Here is a 22,100-nt window from a genome sequence, read left to right as displayed (position 1 = left end):
TGGAAACACCTTAAACTTGTTGGAATTTCTTATCATGCACAGTGCAATTCACAGTGGATGCAGGAGAATATGAATATAGAGTGTAAGGGGGACAGGCTCAACTGGCAATTGGGAGTGGTAAACCATGTACAAGTCCGGGCCCCTCAAGAGCCAAGTTGGTTTGTTCTGCACTTTTATTCAGCAAAGCAGTAAACAAACACAGTTCAGTGCAGGAGTGCTTTGTAGAACAAACCAAATAGCCACTCACCCGAGACAGTAACTAAAAACTAGGCCAGTTGCTAGCCAACAGGGTGCCTCCTAATGGATTCCCCAAAGAAACAGGCATCCTATGTACCTCTTTAGCATTTTGTCAACACTCAGCCTTTTCACCCAGCAACAGAGAGAGTCCTGAGCATCAGTCAGCTCACATATATAAAGGCCTGTGAACAGCAGAGAGTAATAATGACGTCTGGCTGCCAGGTAAGATGTGGACCTAGGAATTTCGGTTCCCATCCTAAGCTCTACAAAGCTTCCGGACTCCAGGACCAGAACCTACTGAGTCTGATAAAAAGTTTTTCTCCATAACAAACACAAACCATTGAGCCCACCACCACTTGTATGTGAGAAACCTAGGTGATGCATATAAACCTTCCATAAACCCTACCAGCCAGTGCCTCAGTGTGTGTAAATATACTGTTTTGCCAGAAGTATGTTGGCACCCCTTCAAATGATTGAGTTTAGATGATGGGTACTCTTAATGATACAGCATACTAAGACATTTTAGACAATCACACCTATGTGTGCTTGTTGGACATCTCACTCCAAAACCATGGGCCTTAATACAGAGTTGCCCCCGCACTCTCTTCTATATAACCTCTACCCTCCTGAGAAGGCTTTCCAAGATTTTGGAGCATGTCTTTGGGAATTTGTTATCATTCAGCCATAAGAACATCTTTGAGGTCATTTACTCATGTTGGATGAGAACACCTGTTGCTAGTAGGGTTGAGGGCAGGGCTCTGTGCAAGCCAGTGGTGTCACAAGGTGGTGTGCAGGTGACACTGTTAGAGGGAGTGACACCAAAATGACCGACAGTCATTTTGGTGTCACCTCCCTCTGAACAGCCGGGCACTCGGTCATGAACCGAGAGTCCAACAGCTGCAAGAGAGAGGAGGGGACCCAGCGGCATACCTTATCTCACTGGATGCACGTCTTCTCTCTCTGCCGGCGTCTATCACTGAGATGACCGCCAGCAGTTAGTGCACGTGATGTCATTACGCTCTTGCGTGATGACGTCCCAGCAGGGGAAACCGGGCGGTCGCACCAAGGTACACCTGGTCTGGGGACGCCTCTGGTGTAGGCCACTTGAGGTCCACCACCCCAAACTCATCAAACCAAGTCTTTTTGGAGCTGGCTTTGTGCACAGGAGCACAGTCATGTTACAACAGAAAACAGCATTGCCTAAACTGTTGGGAGTGCACAATTTCCTGTAATGTCTGTGATGTTGTAGCTTTAAAAGTGCTTTCACTGGAAATACCTCTATGAACAATACGCAGCCATGTAACACGTGTAGATTGATAAATGCATAGCAACAAGTTTGTATTCTGTTTTATGCTGCGGTTGTCCAGCTGTCAACATTGGAATTTTCCGGCTATTTACAATTGACACCCCTCAACCCATATTGTCGCTCACCCCCCAATAATATCTATGTCTTGTAATTGCAAAGCCTGACTAGGAAACACTTTCTCTGTGCCGTGATGCTGTTAATGATGTTGATAGCACAAGGGGGGCTCAGCAACACAATGCGTTGCATTGTGTTGCTGTTCATTGGCCCACAATTTACAACTATGATTGCTGAACAACAGCGGCACGTACAGAATTTAAGCATTTACCCAATTGCATGTGTTATACGGCTGTTTAATGTCCATAGAGTAATTCTAGGTGAACTTCCACTTTAAAGGCTGATCTCTGGTAAAGGAGAGTTTATAAGAGTTCACTTTTTTGGGTTCCTCTGTCCACGACGTCCATCAGTAAGTGTGATCAGTGCCGTCTTGCACATCTAGCATCTGGCTAGTTGATTGAGTTGCAGGGCTTTTATTCACACTTGTGCTTTTATTAAGCTCTTCAATGCACACTGATCCTTGAAGCGGATAAATGATGATTGCTTTTTATATGATATTACCGTAAAATAAAATAAAAATAAAGAATAAGTAGAAGCTTAATAAGTCAACAACAACTCTTTGCTGGTACAAGGTAAACACACGTGGCATTGAGAACCTTTTATGCAGCCTTGTTGTGGTTTTGTAATGCCTTTGCAGGAAGAATAACGATCTATTAAGTGCAGCGATGGTTAATAAACGGTCTGGTAATAGCAAGTCACTCAATAACCTTAAGTATCACTTAAAGCGTATGTAAAATATAAATTCAGTTGCTTTTTCAGAGTTTAAAAAATTCAACGAAGAGAAACAGAGCTGAAAAGTAGGTGACATCAGACGAATGACCCTCCCACTTTCCTAGCAGAGACAGGACCATCTGAATTAGCCATTGTACACTGGGATGCAGAAGCATTCTGATACTGGTGGGCTTTTCTATTAGAAAGCCCAGCATTGTCTGCGGAAGATACCTTGTATTAAATAATCATTTGTGAAATAATGAACAGCGAAAGGTGAAAAGTGAGGTTACCAACCCTGCTATGTTTTCTGGCCGACTTGTATGAATCTCCCCTACTGGCTGTAGAGATATTTAGCAAAAAATTAGTGAAAAGTACCGCCAAATACAGTGGTAACTCGGTGCACGAACGCTTCTGTTTGCGAACAATTTGGTTCGCGAACAGGAAGTTCGGCAGAATTTTGCTTCCGTTCCCGAACTCCGCATTGGGTGACGAACACAACCGCAGCCATCTTCTCTGCTCTGACACTGGTCGTGGCTTCCTCTAGTCAAGATCGCGGTCTGATCACAGTTTGATTCAGTTCGCGACCAGAATCGTGGAACGAATTACGTTCGTGAACCGAGGTACCACTGTATAAAGCAATGTTCTTTGATTAGCTCTCTGGGAAAGCCTGTTGGCCCCCCAGTGTCATATAGCAGGGAGCTGAGCAGCACAAACTCACAGCACAGCTTCGGTGTATTCTCACGGTGACAGGCCAAAGCACAGAGCAATGACAATCGTGGCCCATACGTCTCCCGCAGCATCCCGCCTCCTCCCGACACAGATCACACGCCGCTGCGCCAGTGATTTAAACCCGGTTAATCCTTCTCAGGCTGCTTCTTGTTCCCCACAGTTCACTCCATCAAAATATAATTTGTGTCGTCTCTTCCAAGGCTCGGTTTATTTTAAGAATTCCCGAGACTCCAGCAAGTGTGAGAGAATTGATGGCCAATTGCCTGAAAGCTGCTTCAGTGTCCGGATTAACCGTAATATACGAGTCCCTTCGGGGTGGTTCACATCAAAAGCAATCTAATGTATCTCTGGAAATGATGTAACTAATTATGAGATGTAAAGTATCCCGGTTTATTCAGGAGGACGGTAAAGAGACCTGCGTGTAGGCAAACACGCTCCTAAGGGAGGTTAGGCTACAATTATATTATTCATTTTAAAATAGTTTTCAAAACCCAACTCTTGGTATTTTTTTTTTTATAAATGTCCCTCCATAAGTGTTAAAAAAAATGCATCTCCAATCCAGAGCTGTCCCCCGCTATACTCTGTTTTTGCCACAAGATGTCCTCAGTGTTTGGTGGTGGACCCAGAAGACTGAGGACAGACTGTGAGTGCAAGGTTTTATGGGCAGGGGTAGTCTCCGCAGAGGACCTTGTGGTATCACCTGACCGGCCTAAAGACTTCCGAAAAAGGTAAGTATGAAAAATCTAGCATGAAACACCTTCAGGGGGAGTGCCCGGGGGGCAGGAGAGGTGAATTTGGGCTTTAAAGTTGAACTTTGGGAATTAGAAGAAAAAAAATACCCTTCCGGTGCGCCCCACCCAACCAACCACCCACTGTCAGGGTACCATGCACAGGCGTCCTCACACCTCATGCAGGTACCCACGCAGGATGACCAAATTAATATGCCCACACAGGATAGGGTTCTATGCACACAGTTTATTTGGTGCACATCAACAAAACTACAAACCCCCTCAACCCCCCACAGGTTTAGCAGTGAAGTAACAACCCACCATTGGGACAAACACACACCTACAGCCAGGGGGAATAACAACAAGGAGGGGTAACAGGCCTGCAGATATACGGCAGGCCTCAGGATACAAGGAGAGTGGTCAGGTACAAGCCGGGTCGTTAACAGGAGGGCAGCGCGGTACAGGAACAGTATTCAAGGAGAGTGGTCGGGTAACAAGCCGGGTCGGTGACAGGTCTGCAGATAGGGAGCAGGGTTCAGGTTTATGGGAATCAGTCAAGTGCAGGCGACGCAATACTGACCCAGCTTCCTGACTGCAGGTAGGGCCTAAATACCCTCCCAGGAAGCACCAGGTGATGGGATGATCACTCACAGCTGGGGCACACCCGCAGGTGAGTACTGGAGCTGCAGGTTCCTTACAGTCCCTGGCTGCTGGAGACACCCGCAGGCGAGCACAGGAACTGCAGGACCTGGCTCCAGCACCACCTGGGGGTGCTCTGGATCCTGACACCCACCCACCCAACCAACCTCCCAACTAACCACCCACCCAACCAAAACCCAACACACACACCCACCCACACACATACACCCTCCATGCTAGAGTTAAATGCTTATTTTTGCTTAGAGGTAGAGGAATAAAGTGTGATGCTGAACTTATTCCGTGCTTCTGTGTTCTCCTCTTCTCTCTGACGCTGAGGGCTGTGGATGGGCCCTCACCATCTTTATGTACAGTGCCGAGCTCCTGGCCCTGTATTGTACGTGATGACATCAGTGTGTGCCCGCCAGCTGGGAGCGCCTTAAAGTAGAGGCTTCAGGGCCAGTTGCATAGATGGAGGGAGCTTACCGGAATGAGGAATACAGTAAATATTACTCCATATTCCTCAGCACCAGGGGTAAACGACCTTTGGCCCTCCATCCGATCATGCCTCTGGGAATCATGACTGTGGCTGTCAGTCTTACAATGCCTCATGAGACTTGTACTTCAGCTGCAGCTGGAGGGCCGAAGTTTGAAGAGTATCTCTAGTTAAAATAGAAATGAATGTTTTATATACATGAACAAGCATTTTCAGGTTCGCCGTCATAGGTGGCCCTGCACTGACCTGCGGTGTACCTTGCTGTGCAGCACCCTCTGCTTATCATAGAGATGAGATGTGTTCCTGATAGCCGTTGACGGCTGGCAAAGTCAGCACAGCCATCATTGCAAGGGCACCATTATAGGAGCTGAAGCAGCAGAAGATTAAGTGGTTGTTAAGGATGAATAGTGCTTCTTGCCAGTTCTGATAGGATGGTGAAAAGTCAGCTCGGTAAATATTTAATGTTTTTATTGTAAGTATTATATCCAACAGAGTCATAGTTTTATCGAGCGCTGACATATGACTCGGCCCTGCGCAGAGACATTTAGGCTCATTCAAACTACGTGTTGCTTTAAAGCTGAACTCCAGGCAGAAAAACGTTCATCCAAATATATTTCTCAATAGCCCAAAGTCAGCATCAAGCAGGCTACTGCCCGCTATTTGTGACAGCGCAGAGCCACGCTGCAGCCTTGAAAGATGCCGATATTATTGTTGGGATCCACCTCGCTGCCTGATTGACAGTTGTCTCTGCCTCTCTAGAGCCAGCTGTGCCCGCCCCCTCCCCTGTCTGTCCCTCCAATGAGCACTGGAGGAATAGAGAAAAGGAAGGGGGGAATCCCTGTGGGCAGCGGTGACTGACCTTCAATGTCGCAAGCTGACTCTGAGTATTGGGAAGAGTACATTTTACTCTCCCAATACTTCTCCTTTAACTGTAGCCTCATGTGAGATTTTAGTGATTTGGGTTGTCAAATACAAGGAATTAATTGAAGCACCTGAATAAAAACCCACACACCAGAAGATGCAGATTGCACAACAGTCACCTCCCTGGGGGGGCGGACGTCAACCCCGGGACCTAGCGCTGCAAGGCAACTGTGCTAGCTAGTTAGCCGCGATGCAGCTCTATTTATTACCATCCGATTCCATCATAATTGTACAGGTTCCTGACCCGCAGCACACATTGCTGGCATAAAACAGATTCTCATCGTGCTTGTTGCCATGGCTGAAATGCAGACAAGGGTCAGATGCTGCGTCTTCGTGAACATCTGCGGGGGATTGTAGACAGATTAACCGCGGCAAGACACAAAGCCTGAACTTTTTATTTTGATCAAGTCTCTTTCATTTCTCCTCGACTAACAATAACCCGTCTTTGATGCACAACAGCCGTTCAGGGGAATTGATTGTTTTCTGCGCTTTTCTATGACGGCGTATTTTCTTGCTGGATATGCTAATTGGTTTTCGGTGACAACCATTTTCTGTGGTGGGATTGGGAAGGAAACGGCGATTCTTTGTTTATTCTTAGAAGCAGACTGATATGTTTTTGTTTCTTTGTTTATGAGTGTTTTTTTCAGACATCTCATATGGGAAGCGGAGATAAAAGTCTTGGATTTGACTTCATGCTGAACTTGCGGCAGATAGAGATATATATATATATGTATATAAAAACACATTCCAGTTTGTTTGTTTGAAAAGAAATCATTAAATATATTTTTCCAGCAGAAGCGTCTACGTTCTGTTCTTACATTCTGCGCAGTGTCTCGCATTGAATATAGTTTCAAAAGACATGTTCAGTCTTCTTAAAGTGGAGCTCCAGGAATGTAAAAAGTTACCTGCTAATTTCGTACGTGCGTATTGTACCATATGCAACCTATGCAAATAAATGGCTCCATACACACAGCCGCGTATAGAGCCGTATATTTGCGTAGCGTATATATGCGCAAAAACAGAATGGAACAGAGATGTGTCCGGGCAGCGTATTTCTGCGTATTTACGCGCCTATGCGCGTATACGCGCACAGCACATTAAAAATTCCATTACGAGTGATGCATTCTGGGATTGCATATAGTGCACGCATATACGCATATATATATACGCAATATACAATTTTGCTTGCGTTGTGTGTGAATGAGGCCTTAGATGCAAGGATTGCCGAGGGACATACCACAGTCACAGTGGACGATTAGAGGGGTGAGCACTCATCGCCACAGGTCTGAGGATCAGGTCTTCCTAAAGTGGAGCTCCAGGAATGTAAAAAGTTACCTGCTCATTTTTTTCTAGGGGGCTCAGATAAAAGAAATTAACTCAGCGCTGGAGGATCGGAGGGGGGAATCCAGCCCCTCCCCTGTCACACAAGAGAGCAGTGACAGGATCGAGAAGTGAGCGAACGCCGGTATGTGTTCACTCACTTCCCGACCTGTAACAGTCTCATTGTCACAGGTCGGCTAGAACTATGAGGTAAGTGAAAAACACTCGCCCCATAGTTCTCCTTTAACCCTTGCGATACAAGGGTTGCCACACTGCAAGGGTTAACTTCATGCATACCTGGAGTTCTTTGAATTTGAAGATTTCATTAACCAGTTCTCCTCTCAAACTTGTCGATGGACCAGAACAATTTATACTTTTCTGCTATGGGTCTGTTTATTGAGCATTTCCACTTTTGAAGGTGATTTGGGGTAACGCCTACTTTATATTTGTTCCCATTCACATAAAAGTTGCTGCTTTCATTTGAAGTGATGTTTACTTGCTTAAAATAGAACTGAAGCCAAAACTTTTTTTTTTTTTTTTTTATAGTCTTGGGTAGAGTAAGGGAGTAAGGGAGAGTTATAACCTCCGTCACCTTTTTGTTTTTTTGCTGCCTGTGTTTCGTTGGGGAGATTTCACTGCACTTCCTGTCTGATAGTCACAACAGGAAGTGAAAGGAAATCCCTCCAAAGAGAGGTAAATCACTTGTGGTCAGCAGGGTCACCAGAACTAGTGTCCCCATTGGAATATTTCCCTTCTATTCCTGTTCTTAGCAGTGACATTATCACTGTGCTGTACATAGCCTGTGCAGAGCTGTGGGAGAACCCAGCAGGCTCCACCCACTACAGGCTACCTGCAGAAAACTACAGGAGGGGGCGGAGATGAGACCAGTGACCGATCTTTATTACAGGAGGGGGTGGAGACAAGACCAGTCACCCTGCACAAGGAGAGAGAGCAGCAGTGACCGGTCTTTATTACAGGAGAGCGTGGAGACAAGACCAGTCCCCCTGCACAAGGAGAGAGAGCAGCAGTGACCGGTCTTTATTACAGGAGGGGGTGGAGAAAAGACCAGTCCCCCTGCACAAGGAGAGAGAGCAGCAGTGAGCGGTCTTTATTACAGGAGGAGGCAGAGACAAGACCAGTCCCCCTGCATAAGCAGAGAGAGCAGCAGCGACCAGTCTTTATTACAGGCGGGGCGGAGACAAGACCAGTCCCCCTGCATAAGCAGAGAGAGTAGCAGTGACCGGTCTTTATTACAGGCGGGGCGGAGACAAGACCAGTCACCCTACACAAGGGGAGAGAGCAGCAGTGACCGGTCTTTATTTCTGGAAGCTCCAAGTCTCACACAGGTCTGGAAGAAATACACAAAGCTCACCAAGATTTAGGAAGAATACACAGGACTCTTGTATGAGGAGAATGTTTCCTTATCCTGAAGCTCAGCTTTAAGGATGTTTTAATAAATATAGAACTCCATTAATGTGTGCCTGGAGTTGGGCTTTTATGGTTTTAGCAAGGTTAGGGTTTAGCTTGAAACCCAGAATTGTTATAACAGATGGTCTGAGGAAAGCCCACCTTTAGCATTGGGCCGCATGGAGAATGCAATGCCCGCTCCTCTCAGCTCCATCCGTTCACCACTTTGTATTTGCTAACATACTTTCTCCCTCCAACCTCTCCAATCAGCTGCCATTGATTTCCGATCAGCCAGTGATTCATAAACAAGTCCCTGAGGTGTATGTCGTATATATCTACAGACTGACCGGGGCTGGCCACTGCTGCCATCGCTCTTACCCTGCAACTGTATGCATCAAATCATAGCGAGCCCCTAAATAGAATGATATGTGTGATGACCACTGGAAATGGAGTCAGCGGTGAACCACAGATGATCCCAGGAAATACATTTATATCTCCCTGCTGGTGATTGCACATCAGTCTCCGCTGCTGTCCTCACCCATATGGCACTTCTGTCTCTTATCTCCATAGTGGAGTGAAGGATCGAATGTGCCTGCAGAGGAGGGAATTCTGGGTAGGATTGGATAAGGCTATACACTGAGCGGCCAGATTATTATGACCATCCCATCAGTACTTCGTTGGGCCGCCTCGTGACTCCACGAGATGGTGAAAGGTGATGCGAGGAATCTGACACTGCACTGTTGCCCTTCTGTTGTCTTGTACCAGTCTTGCCACTCTCCGTTCTGCCCTAACATTGACTAGTTGCTGACGGCCACAATTCGCACGTTGAGACCAGGATTTTCGGCTGACAGTCCAGTCTTTAAACACTTTAACAACAGCTGCTCTTGAACATTTAACGAATTCTGCTGTTTTGCTGATACTCGCTCCATGGCTCCGAGCGCCAACAATCATCCCACGTTCAAAGGCTGTTAAATCGCGTTGTTTACCCGTATCTTCAGAAAAAAAATCACTTCTACTGTCGTGGTAAACAACCTGCTTCCCTATTTATAATGGTCTGGCCCTCTAGCAACTTCAGCGCAAAATTATAGCTAATTTGCCTACAAACGTCAGGTGGTCATAATAAACTGGCCACTCACTGTATATACACACACATACACACACACACACGCTATATATCAGTTGTGTAACTGGCTCTCTGCTTGGAGGAATCCTTTAGCATGTATATATATAACTAAAACTTTTCTTTACTGTTTTGGATAAAGTACAAAAGAGTTACAGAAGCTGCGAATAGATACAAAGTGTCAGCGCTGGAGAGATGAAAGGATACAATCTTGCTGTAGAGGAATTTGTAGGAAAAGTACATTCTAATGTTCCTTTTGTACTAAATAACAATCCACAGCTCTTCAGCTCTCTTCAAACTGAGATTCTTCGCACGACACTACAGAACAGATGGAAGTGCACCGGCATGGTGTGATATCTACAGTAATACTTGTATAATAGTGTCATAGACTCACAGAGGTACTCAGCAAAACAGCATATATCATAGTATAAAATAATTCCAGGTAAGACCGTCTCTAAAAAACAGATATTTGGAGTTGTTCCCTAATCTGTATAGCAGCATGCAGTCCCTGCCTCCAGCCTTGCTGACGCGTTTTAAAGGTGAACCCCCCTCATCAGAGCTCTAAGATGTTTCCCCAATTAAACGCATTAGTAAGTACCTTTGTGAGTATATGACATTATTATACAAAAGTTTTATTGAAGATATCACACGATGCACGGATCTGTTTTGGGGCTAAAAACAAACAACTAGACTCGTCAGTTTTCTTTTTCTTTGTGGTCTATGTTTCAATGGGGTGATTTCTCTTCACTTCCTGTCTTAGAGACACAACACAAGCCACTGATGGGGTTTAAACCCACCTGTACTTTATCCAAAAATTAAAATGAAATGTTTTTGTTTCAGTTTTACTTTAAACACATGAACATCACATAAAAATGGAAGCAGCAATTATTGTATGCGTGGGGGACATGTAACAACTATAAAGTGGGCGTTACCCTAAAACACCAGTAAAAGTGGAAATGTCAAATAAACAGACCCATAGCAGAAAAGTAAAAATAGAGACAGGGCAGGAGAAACACAAGGCAGTCAATACATTTCAGGCGCCAAAAATCCATCACCATCAGGGCTTGGACAATGTAGCCAATGGTATCTATTGGACACCAAACGTATAAGTGAGCCAAAAACAATTGCCAAACCTTGGCCATGAGAATCCGAAAGTCCTTTGTTAATATCACAAGTCGGCAACAGAAACACAAGACAGCCAATGAGTTTCGGGGACCAAAAATCAAGCTTTATCAGGGCTTGGACAATATAGCATATGGTATCTACTGGACCCCAAACATATAAGTGAGCCAAGAAAGAGTGTCAAACCTTGGCCATGGGAATCCAAACATCCTTTGTTAATATCATAAATCAACAAAGGAAACACAAGGCAACCAACATGTTTTGGGGGCCAAAATCCCACTTCATCAGAGCTTGAACAATACAGTCTATTGGACTCCAAATGTATAAGTGATCCAAAAAAAAGAGTGTTTTGGGGCAGGAGGGGGCGTGGTGGTCCATTGAACTCAATGGTACTGAAGCCTCGCCCCCCGCCTGCAGTGCGATCGCGGCACCGGAATGCATAACACATTAGTGCCTGCGTTTTCCGGTCCAGTGCGATCTGCAACAATGCTGCATGCACTATTATAATATTTAATTATTAATTATTTTTAATTATAATTTATAATATTATTACATCAAAACAATCTAAAATATAAACAATCAACGCCCCCCCCCTCAGCGGGCCGCGGTAAAATTATCAAACGTTGACCGGTCCGCGGCGATAAAAAGGTTGGGGAGCACTGCTCTAGAGTAATCAGGCTCCTCTGTTTCTGTAGTCAGACCCTCCCATTGAGGTATCAGACCCCTACTATTCAGGGCGTAGACCCTTCCCATTCAGGAGTCAGACCATCCCATTCAGGAGTCAGACCCTCCCTTTTCAGAAATCAGAACCCTCCCATTCAGAAATCAGACCCTCCCATGTAGGAATCAGACCCTCCCATTCAGGAATCAGACCCCCTCCCATTCAGAAATTAGACTTTCCCATTCAGGCATCAGACATTCTCATTTAAGAATCAGACCATCCCATGCAGAAATCAGACATTCCCATTTAAGAATAAGACTCCCATTCAGGAATCAGTCTTGAAAGGACTTGGCGAAACAAACAGCCTTTTCTTCAGAACAGAGAAAGATCGGAATCAGCAACAACGTTTGTTAAACTCTTGCAATGCACATCGATCACCCAGAGAGGATTGTTCTTTTTCTCACACACTTCAAGTTAGTCAGTTATAGTATATCTGTGTATATTCTGTGTACTTCTGTGACACTTTACAGACCTTATAGGATTTTCTGTCAGGAAAGTCCAGCACTGCCTGCTGATCTTTTCACTATCTCTGTAAGTGAAAATCCATACGGGGCTATAAGAGGGGGTCCCCCCTCTGACTCACTCAGCTATAAGTGTGTTGTGACTAGCACTGAACATCAGGAAATCAACTTACACCCAGCTATTTGCAGCATAGCAGATGTGTAATCATTCTGAATACATTTTTTCCAGGCGGTCCACTTTAAATGACCAGGGATTGTTGCTGCTCTGCCCGCCTTTATGAAGTCTTTGTACTCCGGCCACCCGAACGCGGCCACACATGCATGAATGAGGCGCTTCTGCTACAGCTGCAGCCTGTTCGCTTGATGATAATTGCCACGTTCCTTTTGTGTTTTTTTTTACCTTGGGATAAGTTTACTTATTTTCCTTCTTCTTTCATCTCGCTCAACACGTTTAAGGAGTGCAAACAGTAAGCTCTGCCGTCATGATGTGCCGTGAGACGCACAGGGCGACGTGTGCTATACATACCATGTTCAGGATATGTGCCTTCATTTCATGTCCTAGATATTTTATTATATGACAGATGGAGCCTAGATTCCAAGTGACAGAGCCGGCATGCCTCTCTCTGGGGGGACTCCGCTTACAGGGCAATGTAGAGAACCTTCACCGTTCAGACTTGTATCTGTGCTGGAATAGATCTTCTATGCCTGCTTCATCCATGCCAAGCTGAATGTAGATCATTGTTAACTCTGCCTGCTATTTATAGGTCCGTCTCGGCTTTCCTTATCATTTGCAGAAGATTCAAGGCATCCTGAGCTATTTATAGAATTTTTCAGGCCTTTTGTATTATTTATTCGATTTTCTAGGCTTCTCCTTTATCGTTGAAGCTTTATTTAAAGGCATAGTCCACCTTTGGGGCCATGGTTCATGTTACATCCATATGTAGGGCGATACATGAAAGGTGACGTCACCACACTGATCTGCGAGTCCCTCTGTGTCAGGAGTGCCAATGGTTTGGCAGAAGAACGAAGTGGAACTCACTGGCAGGAAATGGCCTGAAGCGTCCGAAGGCAGAGGTACAAAAGGGTTAATCTGTGGTCCTGGGGATGCGCGCGCAGCCTGCGTACTGCGCATGCGCACCTGCCGCACGACCCGCGCATGCGCACCTGCAACCCGGGCGCCAGTGGTTCTGCCAGGCTGGAGGGAGACCCGCACCCTGCGCCGTGCCCGCTGACCCAGTGGGGAGGTGACACCCCTGGTTTCCTGACACTCTGCCGCTGCAGCGAATGGGATTTGTGCTCTTCCCATTCACCAATGTCTAAATTCAAATATTAACGGATGTCTGCAGGGAGAATGTCACGTACCTGGGTGGAGACTGAGCTGACCAGAGGGCTACCCTTGCACCACTAGTCCAACTTCCCTGGAGATGATAACAGGAGGAGTGAGGACTCAGGGACGCATGAGTGCCACTGCGATGGTAAACATGGTTTCTGATAGGGATGCACCGATACCGATACTAGTATCGGTATCGGTGCCGATACCCAGTATTTGGGTGAGTACTCGTACTCGCCCAAATGCTCCGATACCTAGCACGAGTACTTCCTGTATCAGGAAGCCGGGCAGCGCATCATTACACGCTGCCCGGTTTCCTGATTGGCCAGGAAACGGCTCCGGCTCCAGGAAGCTAGCAAATCCGGAAGCCGTGCGCCGTGTAATGACGCAGCACCTGGCATTCTGATTGGCCGGGAAGCCGGCGTCATGCTCCCTCGTCATCTCATGAATCATAATTTTAAGAAAGTGACCTTAAAGCATTAGTTTGTATTGCTTTAGAAATGTGACCTGTCCCTTCAAGAAAAAGTATCGGTAATTGGTATCTGCGAGTACTTGATCAAAAGTATCGGTACTCGTACTTGGTCTTAAAAAAGTGGTATCGGTGCATCCCTAGTTTCTGAATTTGAGTGCGTTGACCTCAGTGAGGTAATGGCAGAGACTAGGCCACAGGCTGGGAAGCAACGTGGAGTAATGGGCTGGAGCGGACTTGAAGAGTAACAGCACAGAGTCCAAACAGGAAAGCCCAGTGGAAGCCACAGGTGAATCAGGAAAGTAGTCGAGGTCACAGGCCAGGATCATTCACAGCGGAACACTTGCAAGGATAAGGTGCCAAATCAAGAAACGCAGAGTAGTCGGGGTCACAAGCCAGGATCGAACACAAGGAAGCCTGTAGCCGGGTAGAAGTGCCAAGTCGGTAATCAGAAGCAGAGTCAGGGATGAAGCCAGGTCAGAACACAGGAAGCCAAGCAGCAGGGTCAGGATACAGCTGAGACCAGTCAGCAATGGATTCAGGACTCGCACTGACTTCATAGTGGATCAGACGTCAGTGAACATGCGTGCGCAACAACATGCCTAGCGAGCTGACAATTGCGTGCACAGAATCCAATATGCGCGTGCCCATTATTAAGATTTGCCCTTAAGCCTAAGTACATTACAGAGAAGCACCCATGATTCAAGTTAATGGGAAGGGGAGGGGGGCAGAGAATGCGTCCACGTTTCACATAATTCATTGTTTACTTCCTCCAGCCCCATAATAGATGGTCTGTAGCTCCGTACGGGTCTGGGGGTAAACCACCCAGGTGCCTGTGCATTGCCCCCTTAACACACTAATTGTGGTTGTGAGGCCTCACAGGGAGACTTTCTGTCTTTTTGTACAAGTGTGTATGTACCAATTTAACTTTGAGTGATGTCCCCAATGACAACTGCTAATGTTTCATTTATGCCTCTAGTTTAACTGGACCTGAACTGCTCTCTTATAGGGGAGAACTAGAAATGTTAATTCTGCCATAGCAGTACTCTGATAAATCTACATTTTGTCTGGAATGTCTTCTGAACAATAGCAGTGAACTGTACATAGTCACTCCTATTCTGTAGCCTCATAGCTCTACATGTGCTGTGCGAGATCACCTAAGGCACTGCTGACTCTGACTGCTAGTCTCACCAGATTAGTACTGTGCTGCTCACTGTTCTCCTTGCTGGAGAGGAAGCTGCACCTGAGGACCTGCAGTGCAAGGATCTCCCTGCTTCTGCTTTATCCATTCTGTAGATCTTGGCTTCCTTTACCTCTCCTGCTGCTTCTTTAAACATTCCCTCATCAGCCATCAGATCACTAGATATCAGGGGTCCGCTCTAACGTGGGAAAGCCAAGCCCTGTGTCTACCAAGATGGCCGCTTCCAAACAGATACACAGTGCAGAGCTAGGCATTATAAGCCAGTATTGGGGAAAAGATCAACTGCAGGAAAACCACGGGCAATACTGACAACTAGTCCTTTGTCTTCTGCTTGCCTTTTTTTTGGGGGGCACAGCTTCCACAATTCAGGCCCTCTCTAGGTTCCCCTGCCAGTTTCTTGGATTCTCACAATCCCTGAGGACTTGTATTGATATTTCACTGTAGATCTTGGAAGCGGCAAGACACCAGCCTTTTTATTTTTGAAAAAGTCTTGTTTATAGGCTACTCAATGATATTACTGATGGGTATAAGCCTGTCATTCTGCATTCCATCGGAGAATGAGAAGCAGAGTGCTATTCAGCATAACTAAAGTATTTCTGCCTTCTGTAATAATGGTTATTTGGCAATGATTGCTCTATTATCGATCAGTCCTTATCAAATCTGGCTGGTGATGGGATACGGCTGAGCCTCGGCATGTTCAGGGTCATCGCACCGTGTTTTGTAAATGCGGATAGTTATCTCTCGTTCTGCTAATTTAATTCATTTTCCTGGATTGTCCATAATTGTCCTGTGCCCAGCAACGGCAAGCAACAAGTGCTGCTAAAGTGGACCTGTGCACATGACTGCAATGTTGCTGTGCATGTAATCATACACAGATGTGTATGCTCTGTGCGTCTCCTTTAGCTGTCCTATTCTTTTAGCCTTTGTTATTGAATTGAAGAAGAGCACCTGTGTAGGTTAAAATATTGTGGCTTGTAGTTTGACATTTTACTGGGGTAACTGCCATTTTATTATCAAGCTTGTCGCCATTTGCTGGTTTAGTATGCAGCCTATCTATTCACTTGAGACCAGTGACATCACTGAGAATGCAGCCTATCCATTCACTAGAGACCGGTGACATCCCTGAGAAGGCAGCCTATCTATTCACTTGAGGCCAGTGACATCACTGAGAATGCAGCCTATCCATTCACTAGAGACCGGTGACATCACTGAGAATGCAGCCTATCTATTCACTTGAGACCGGTGACATCACTGAGAATGCAGCCTATCCATTCACTAGAGACCGGTGACATCACTGAGAATGCAGCCTATCCATTCACTAGAGACCGGTGACATCACTGAGAATGCAGCCTATCCAATCACTAGAGATCGGTGACATCACTGAGAATGCAGCATATCCATTGACTAGAGTCTGATTACATCACTTAGAATGCAGCCTATCAGTTCACTTGAGACTGATGACATCACTAAACATACAACCCATCCATGCACTAGAGACCGATGACATCACTGAGATTGCAGCCTATCCATTCACTTGAGACCAGTGACATCACTGAGAATGCAGCATATCCATTCACTTTGTATTTTTCTTGAAGACGTTTCACTGGTCGTCCAACCAGCTTTCTCAATTCAGAATTCCCAGAGAATTTTTGTACAAGTCACTCTGAATTGAGAAAGCTGGTCGGATGACCCGTGAAACGTCTTCAAGAAAAATACAGCAAGTCCAGTTGCCTTGACTTATTTTTTTACAGATAAAACTCTAAATATTATGGTGTGATGCTTTTATTTATGCTTTGGTCCCTTGGTTGCTTCCGAGACTACCAAGCAAGCCAACCCAAGTGTGAGAGCAACCTAGTCAGAATAATTGCAGTCCTCCAACGCATGACTTTAACACATGAGGCCTACTTAAGAGCAATCCCTATAACGCCAGCCCTTCAGCTGTGCTTTAAACTACAAATCCCAATATGCATTTGACTTTGGGAGTCAGTCACTCTTTCAGTGCCTCATGGGACTTGTAGTTCCATAGCAGCTAGAGGACCAGAGATTCCCCCCTCCCCTGGTTTAGAGTCCAATGTGAAATCTCAGATCACAGGAATCGGTATCATATAGTCATATAGACATAAAAATCTCCATTTTAGTAGTCTTCCCTCCTTTTTGCACTTGCAGCAATTTGTGCATCTAAATGCATTATAATAGGCACTAGAGAAGACCCAGTGCTCTCAGTAAGGTAGCACACCTGGCTAGACACGCCCTCTGCCCTTCCCTCTAATACTGGGATGTCAAAACTCCGGCCCTCCAGCTGTGGTGGCTTTGCAAGATTCTCACAGACATGGCTCCCCGGAGAGAGATGCTTCATGGGATTTGAAGTTTCAAAATAGCTGGAGGGCCGGAGTTTGGACATCCCTGCTCTAATAAGCCTGTGTGAGGGGCGTGGCTATTACTGAACTCTGCCAGCACAGACCACTGCAATGGGAGACCAAGAAGCATCATTTTCTGTAAGAGTTAAGAGAGCATTGGCAAGCAAAAAACAGTTCCAAATCCTGCAGAGGTACAGCGCTAGAGATTAAAAGGTGCAAGGCTTTTGTTTGGCCGTTAAATGCTTTTCTATATCATTGTTCCTCACAGTAACACATTAACCCTTGCCGTAATGGACCTCATTTTCTAATCTTTTGTTTTCTCTCTTCTCAGCAACCAGCAAGCCTTCCTCTTGGAGAACGTCCCCTGCAAGAACACCACATGCTCGCGTGTGTTCGAAGTCCACTGGGAGCTCTCCGACCTAAATCAAATAAAAGACGCGGCGGTGGCGACCTTCTTTGACATCTACGAAGACGTGAGATCGCTTTTCTTGCTACTTTTAATTGCCACGCGTCCCTCTTTCCCTTTTAGAATTCGCACTCCCGGCTCCTCTGTAATGTCAGATTGTCGGAGCCAGAGGTAGATAATGAAAGCAAATGACTTAATTAGGCGGAGACTTTGAGATGCACGGGCAGATCAAGCGTGATTCATGAAAACCGCTGCGCTCCTCTGATGCCGCGGCACACAATCCCGCTCGTCGGGAAGATCTCTTGTTACCGGAGCTACGGGTCCGGAACGAAAAAAGAATGTTCCAGGGGGTCACCGGCGCTTTTAATGGTTTGTACAGGTTTCAGGCCTGTAGAAGACTTTCAGCAGCCGAGCCATTGAAATGTATACTTTGATCTATCATATCAAAGCAAAGGGATCGTTTATTTTCGACACGGAGCTGATTTTTATAACAGACAGTATAGAGTATTTTCAGCCAGCGCATGAGATGGCACGACTCATTTTTTACAAGTTTGTGCTGCCATATTCATCCATTGTATTCAGTTTAGAGATTTTGTAGATCTGTAGATTGGCCACTAGAGGCAGCGTAGATGAGCTGCTACAATGACTCTGCCTAACTACTTCATAGCTGCTGAGATGAGATATCTGCCGCACAGGGAGTGCATTGTTTTCAGTTAGTGGGCCAACGCATAGGCTTGCATTGTGTGAAGGAGCTGCAAAACACTACCTGTGTGTACCACTGCAAAGCAAGAAACAGATCCTAAGTATGGGATGAACAAATATGGTAAAACGGTATATAATTGCAAAACGTACATAGTAATTTTTTTTTTCTGAACCACTTATTATTTATTTATGATATATTACAGGTAGGGATGCACCGATACCGATACTAGTATTTGTGCCGATGTTGAGTATTTGGGCGAGTATTTGTACTCACTCAAATGCTCCGATGCCTAGCTCGATACTCCTGGTATCAGGAAGCCGGGCAGCGAGTCTGAGGGATCCCTGGATGAAAGGAGACTGAGGAAATGCTTCCTCCTGCCTGCAGCAGACAGATGACATCAACTCAGCCTAGGCAAAGTCACTAGACTGGAGCTAAGGGTTGGCTTTTTAATTATTAAAAGGTGGAGCTTTTCGCAAATGGAATCGGTTGCTCTCTATTGTCACATGCCAGGAATTTTATTCATGCAGAATACATTTTACGATATAACAAATACCCTTCTTTGTGATCAAAGCCACGTTCCACACAACCCTGTATCTTTAACGCGTTCCATTTAATCGAACAGAGGCCATGTAATAGGCGTAAGATGCAAGGGCCTTAATATCCTTTTAATTAAATCTGATTCATTACCACCAACCATTATATTTCATTAGGTGATAAGAGCATAATTACATACGGTACATTTTATGGCATCATTTCTCCACCGCAGTTTTTATGTTGGGAGATTAGCTGTGGGAATATATCACCTCGGGCACAATGGAGGGAAAAAGAAAACGTGGCCCTGGCAGCTTCCGACGTGGTTATCTGTGGAGCAGCAAGGGTTAAGAGGAGGAATCGGTTTTTGAGACTCGGACTCTTGAATAATTGATGACACAAATTTATGAGTGGTGGTGATATCACGCCACTTTCGTCCTCGTAACTTTTAATAAAGTCTGATCTCAAATAATTAACTATGCCAGAATGCCAGTCTCTAAAGTTCCATCACTTTGATGTTGATGTCAGCGTTGTGTCACCGGAGACTTTTTTTAAGATTGAATATCCAGTTTATTATGTTCTGGTTCTTACACCGATCAGCCATAACATTATGACCACTGAGAGGTGACGTGAATTGATTATCTGGTTATAATGGCACCTGGAAGAGGGGGGATGTATTACAATGGCTCCTGGAAGTGGGGGGGATATATTACAATGGCACCTGGAAGTGGGGGGATATATTACAATGGCACCTGGAAGTGGGGGGATATATTACAATGGCACCTGGAAGTGGGGGGATATATTACAATACACACAGGATACAGTCCATGAACCCATTGCACTCTGAACCGCTGTTCCAAAATATTAAAGTGGGTGCTGCGGCTGTCGAAGGATGGCGACTGTCACAATCACAAATAGAAATATAGACACCGGCACTCCAAATAGTAAATTGAATGCGTCTATTTATTGATGCTTGAGCAACATAGCATGATACACTCAATGCAATGTTTCAGGGTCTCAGAGGATCCCCTTCAACAGGCAGAACAAGTGAAATATTACAATGGCACATAGAAGTGTGTGTGTGGGGGGGGGTGGGGGGAATACATTACAATGGCACCTGGAAGTGAAAATTTTGTCCCTGAAGATGATGTGTTGGAAGCAGAAAAAAATGGACAAGTGTAAGGATTTGAGGGACTTTGACAAGGGCCTAATTGTGATGGCTAGACGACTGGGTCAGGGAAATTCCAAAAATGCAGCTCATGAGGGATGTTTCTGATCTGCAGTGGTCAGGACCAACCAAAAGTGGTCCAAGGAAGGAGAACTGGGGTACAGGCAACAGGGTTATGGGTGGCCAAGGCTCATTGATGCATATGGGGAGCAAAGGCTGGCCTGTGTAGACCAATCCAATAAACGAATTAGTGAAAAAGTGAATGCTGGTTCCTTTAGAAAGGTGTCTGAACACACAGAGGATCGCAGTTTGTTGTGCATGGAGCTGCGAAGCTGCAGACTGATCAAGGTGTCCATGCTGACCCCATGTCCACCACCAAAAAGTGCCTACAATGGGCACAAGAGCATCAGAACTAGACCACGGAGCCATGGAAGGAGGTGGCCTGGTCTGATGAATCACGTTTTCTTTTACATCATGTGAATGGCCGGGTGCATGTGAGTCGTTTACCTGGAGAAGAGATGGCACCAGGATGCACTATGGGAAGACAATGGCCAGCGGAGGCAGTGTGACGCTTTGGGCAATGTTCTGCTAGGAAACCTTGGGTCCTGCCATTCATGTGGATGTTACATTGACACGTACCACCTACCTAAACATTGATGCTGACCAAGTACTCCCCTTCATGGAAACGGTATTCCCTAATGTCAATGGCCTCTTTCAGCAGGATAATGCTCCCTGCCACACTGCAAAAATGGTACAAGTAATGGTTTGAGGAACACAACAACGACTTCGAGCTGTTGACTTGGCCTTCAAATTCTCCAGATCTCAATCAGTCAGTCATCTGCTGGAAAAACAAGTCCGATCCATGGAGTCCCCACCTCATAACTTACAGGACTTAAAGGATCTGCTACTGACGGCTTGGTGCCAGATACCACAGCACACCTTCAGAGGTCTAATGGAGTCCATGCCTCAATGGGTCAGGAGAAGGGGGACCTACTCAATATTAGGCCGGTGGTCATAATGTTATGGCTGATGGTGTATATTCATTGCTTGCTATGTCAAACATAAATGGCTGATGAATAGGAGAACCTGGTTCCTTCCTCTTAAAGCGCAATTGAACTTTCAGTTTCAGTCACCTAAATGCATTCCCAGTGAATCAAAACAAAATTCATGTAGTTTGTTTTCTTGATAAAGCAGCCACTGCCAGAGTAGAAAAGCCTGTCCGCTGCCAGCAATGACTCTAGTTCACTGTGTGGAAGCAGTGGTCTCTCTGGAGAGGTCCTGTATAGCAGAGCCCACATTTGAAGAGGTAGCACAAGAAGCCAATCAGTGATAGCAGCATGCTGATAGGAGCAGATAGAAGAGTGACGGAGAGATGAGCTCATGAGTCTGCTGCTTCACCTTTCACTGTCCAGTCACAGGCTGGGGGTGGGGAGGAGACCTGTAAGTTTTACTCAATTGCAGAAAAGAAAAAGTCAGAGCTGTGGAAATCTCATAACTGGATGGTCCCTTGGCAAGTAAAACATCTCCCACATGTGTATCTCATCTGTGTATTTAGCTGCTTGGCCAAAGTTCTGCTTTAATTAACTAAGACGTCCCTGTTGATGTGAGATTGTGCTCCCAAGAGACCCTGTCCCCATACCATTCATTATGGTCAGTTATATGTGTGTTATTTCAGGCATGGTTTTACCTGTACAAGCCTCCCTTGTGTAGACATCCAAAAGCCCAGAGACTTCTGTTGGGTGCCGCCATCTTGGATGTGATGTCAGAAGCCCCAGCAGACTCAGAGCTGTCATCAGATAAAACTTTATAATATTCCCCTTCACTCCCTCCTTTGCCTGCTACAAAAGACTGTGCAGGGAGATGAGGGGAGGGGCAAAGGAGTTGGGTCTGTACAGACAGTAATAAA

At 45.6% G+C, this 22,100-nt stretch overlaps 1 protein-coding gene across 1 annotated transcript in view; it reads left to right on the top strand.

Annotated features, from left to right (window-relative positions):
- ITFG1 (integrin alpha FG-GAP repeat containing 1) overlaps positions 1-22,100 on the top strand; it is a 178,027-nt gene that overhangs the window by 96,535 nt on the left and 59,392 nt on the right. The window contains 1 exon segment of the mRNA XM_018553222.1: positions 17,718-17,859. Coding sequence (XP_018408724.1) covers positions 17,718-17,859 — 142 coding nt within the window.

Source organism: Nanorana parkeri, unplaced genomic scaffold (genome assembly GCF_000935625.1).
Source record: "Nanorana parkeri isolate BGI_ZX_2015 unplaced genomic scaffold, ASM93562v1 scaffold6, whole genome shotgun sequence".
NCBI classification, from domain to species: domain Eukaryota; kingdom Metazoa; phylum Chordata; class Amphibia; order Anura; family Dicroglossidae; genus Nanorana; species Nanorana parkeri.
The sequence above is the reverse complement of the archived record's forward strand: the minus strand, read 5'-3'. Positions and strand labels throughout refer to the sequence as shown.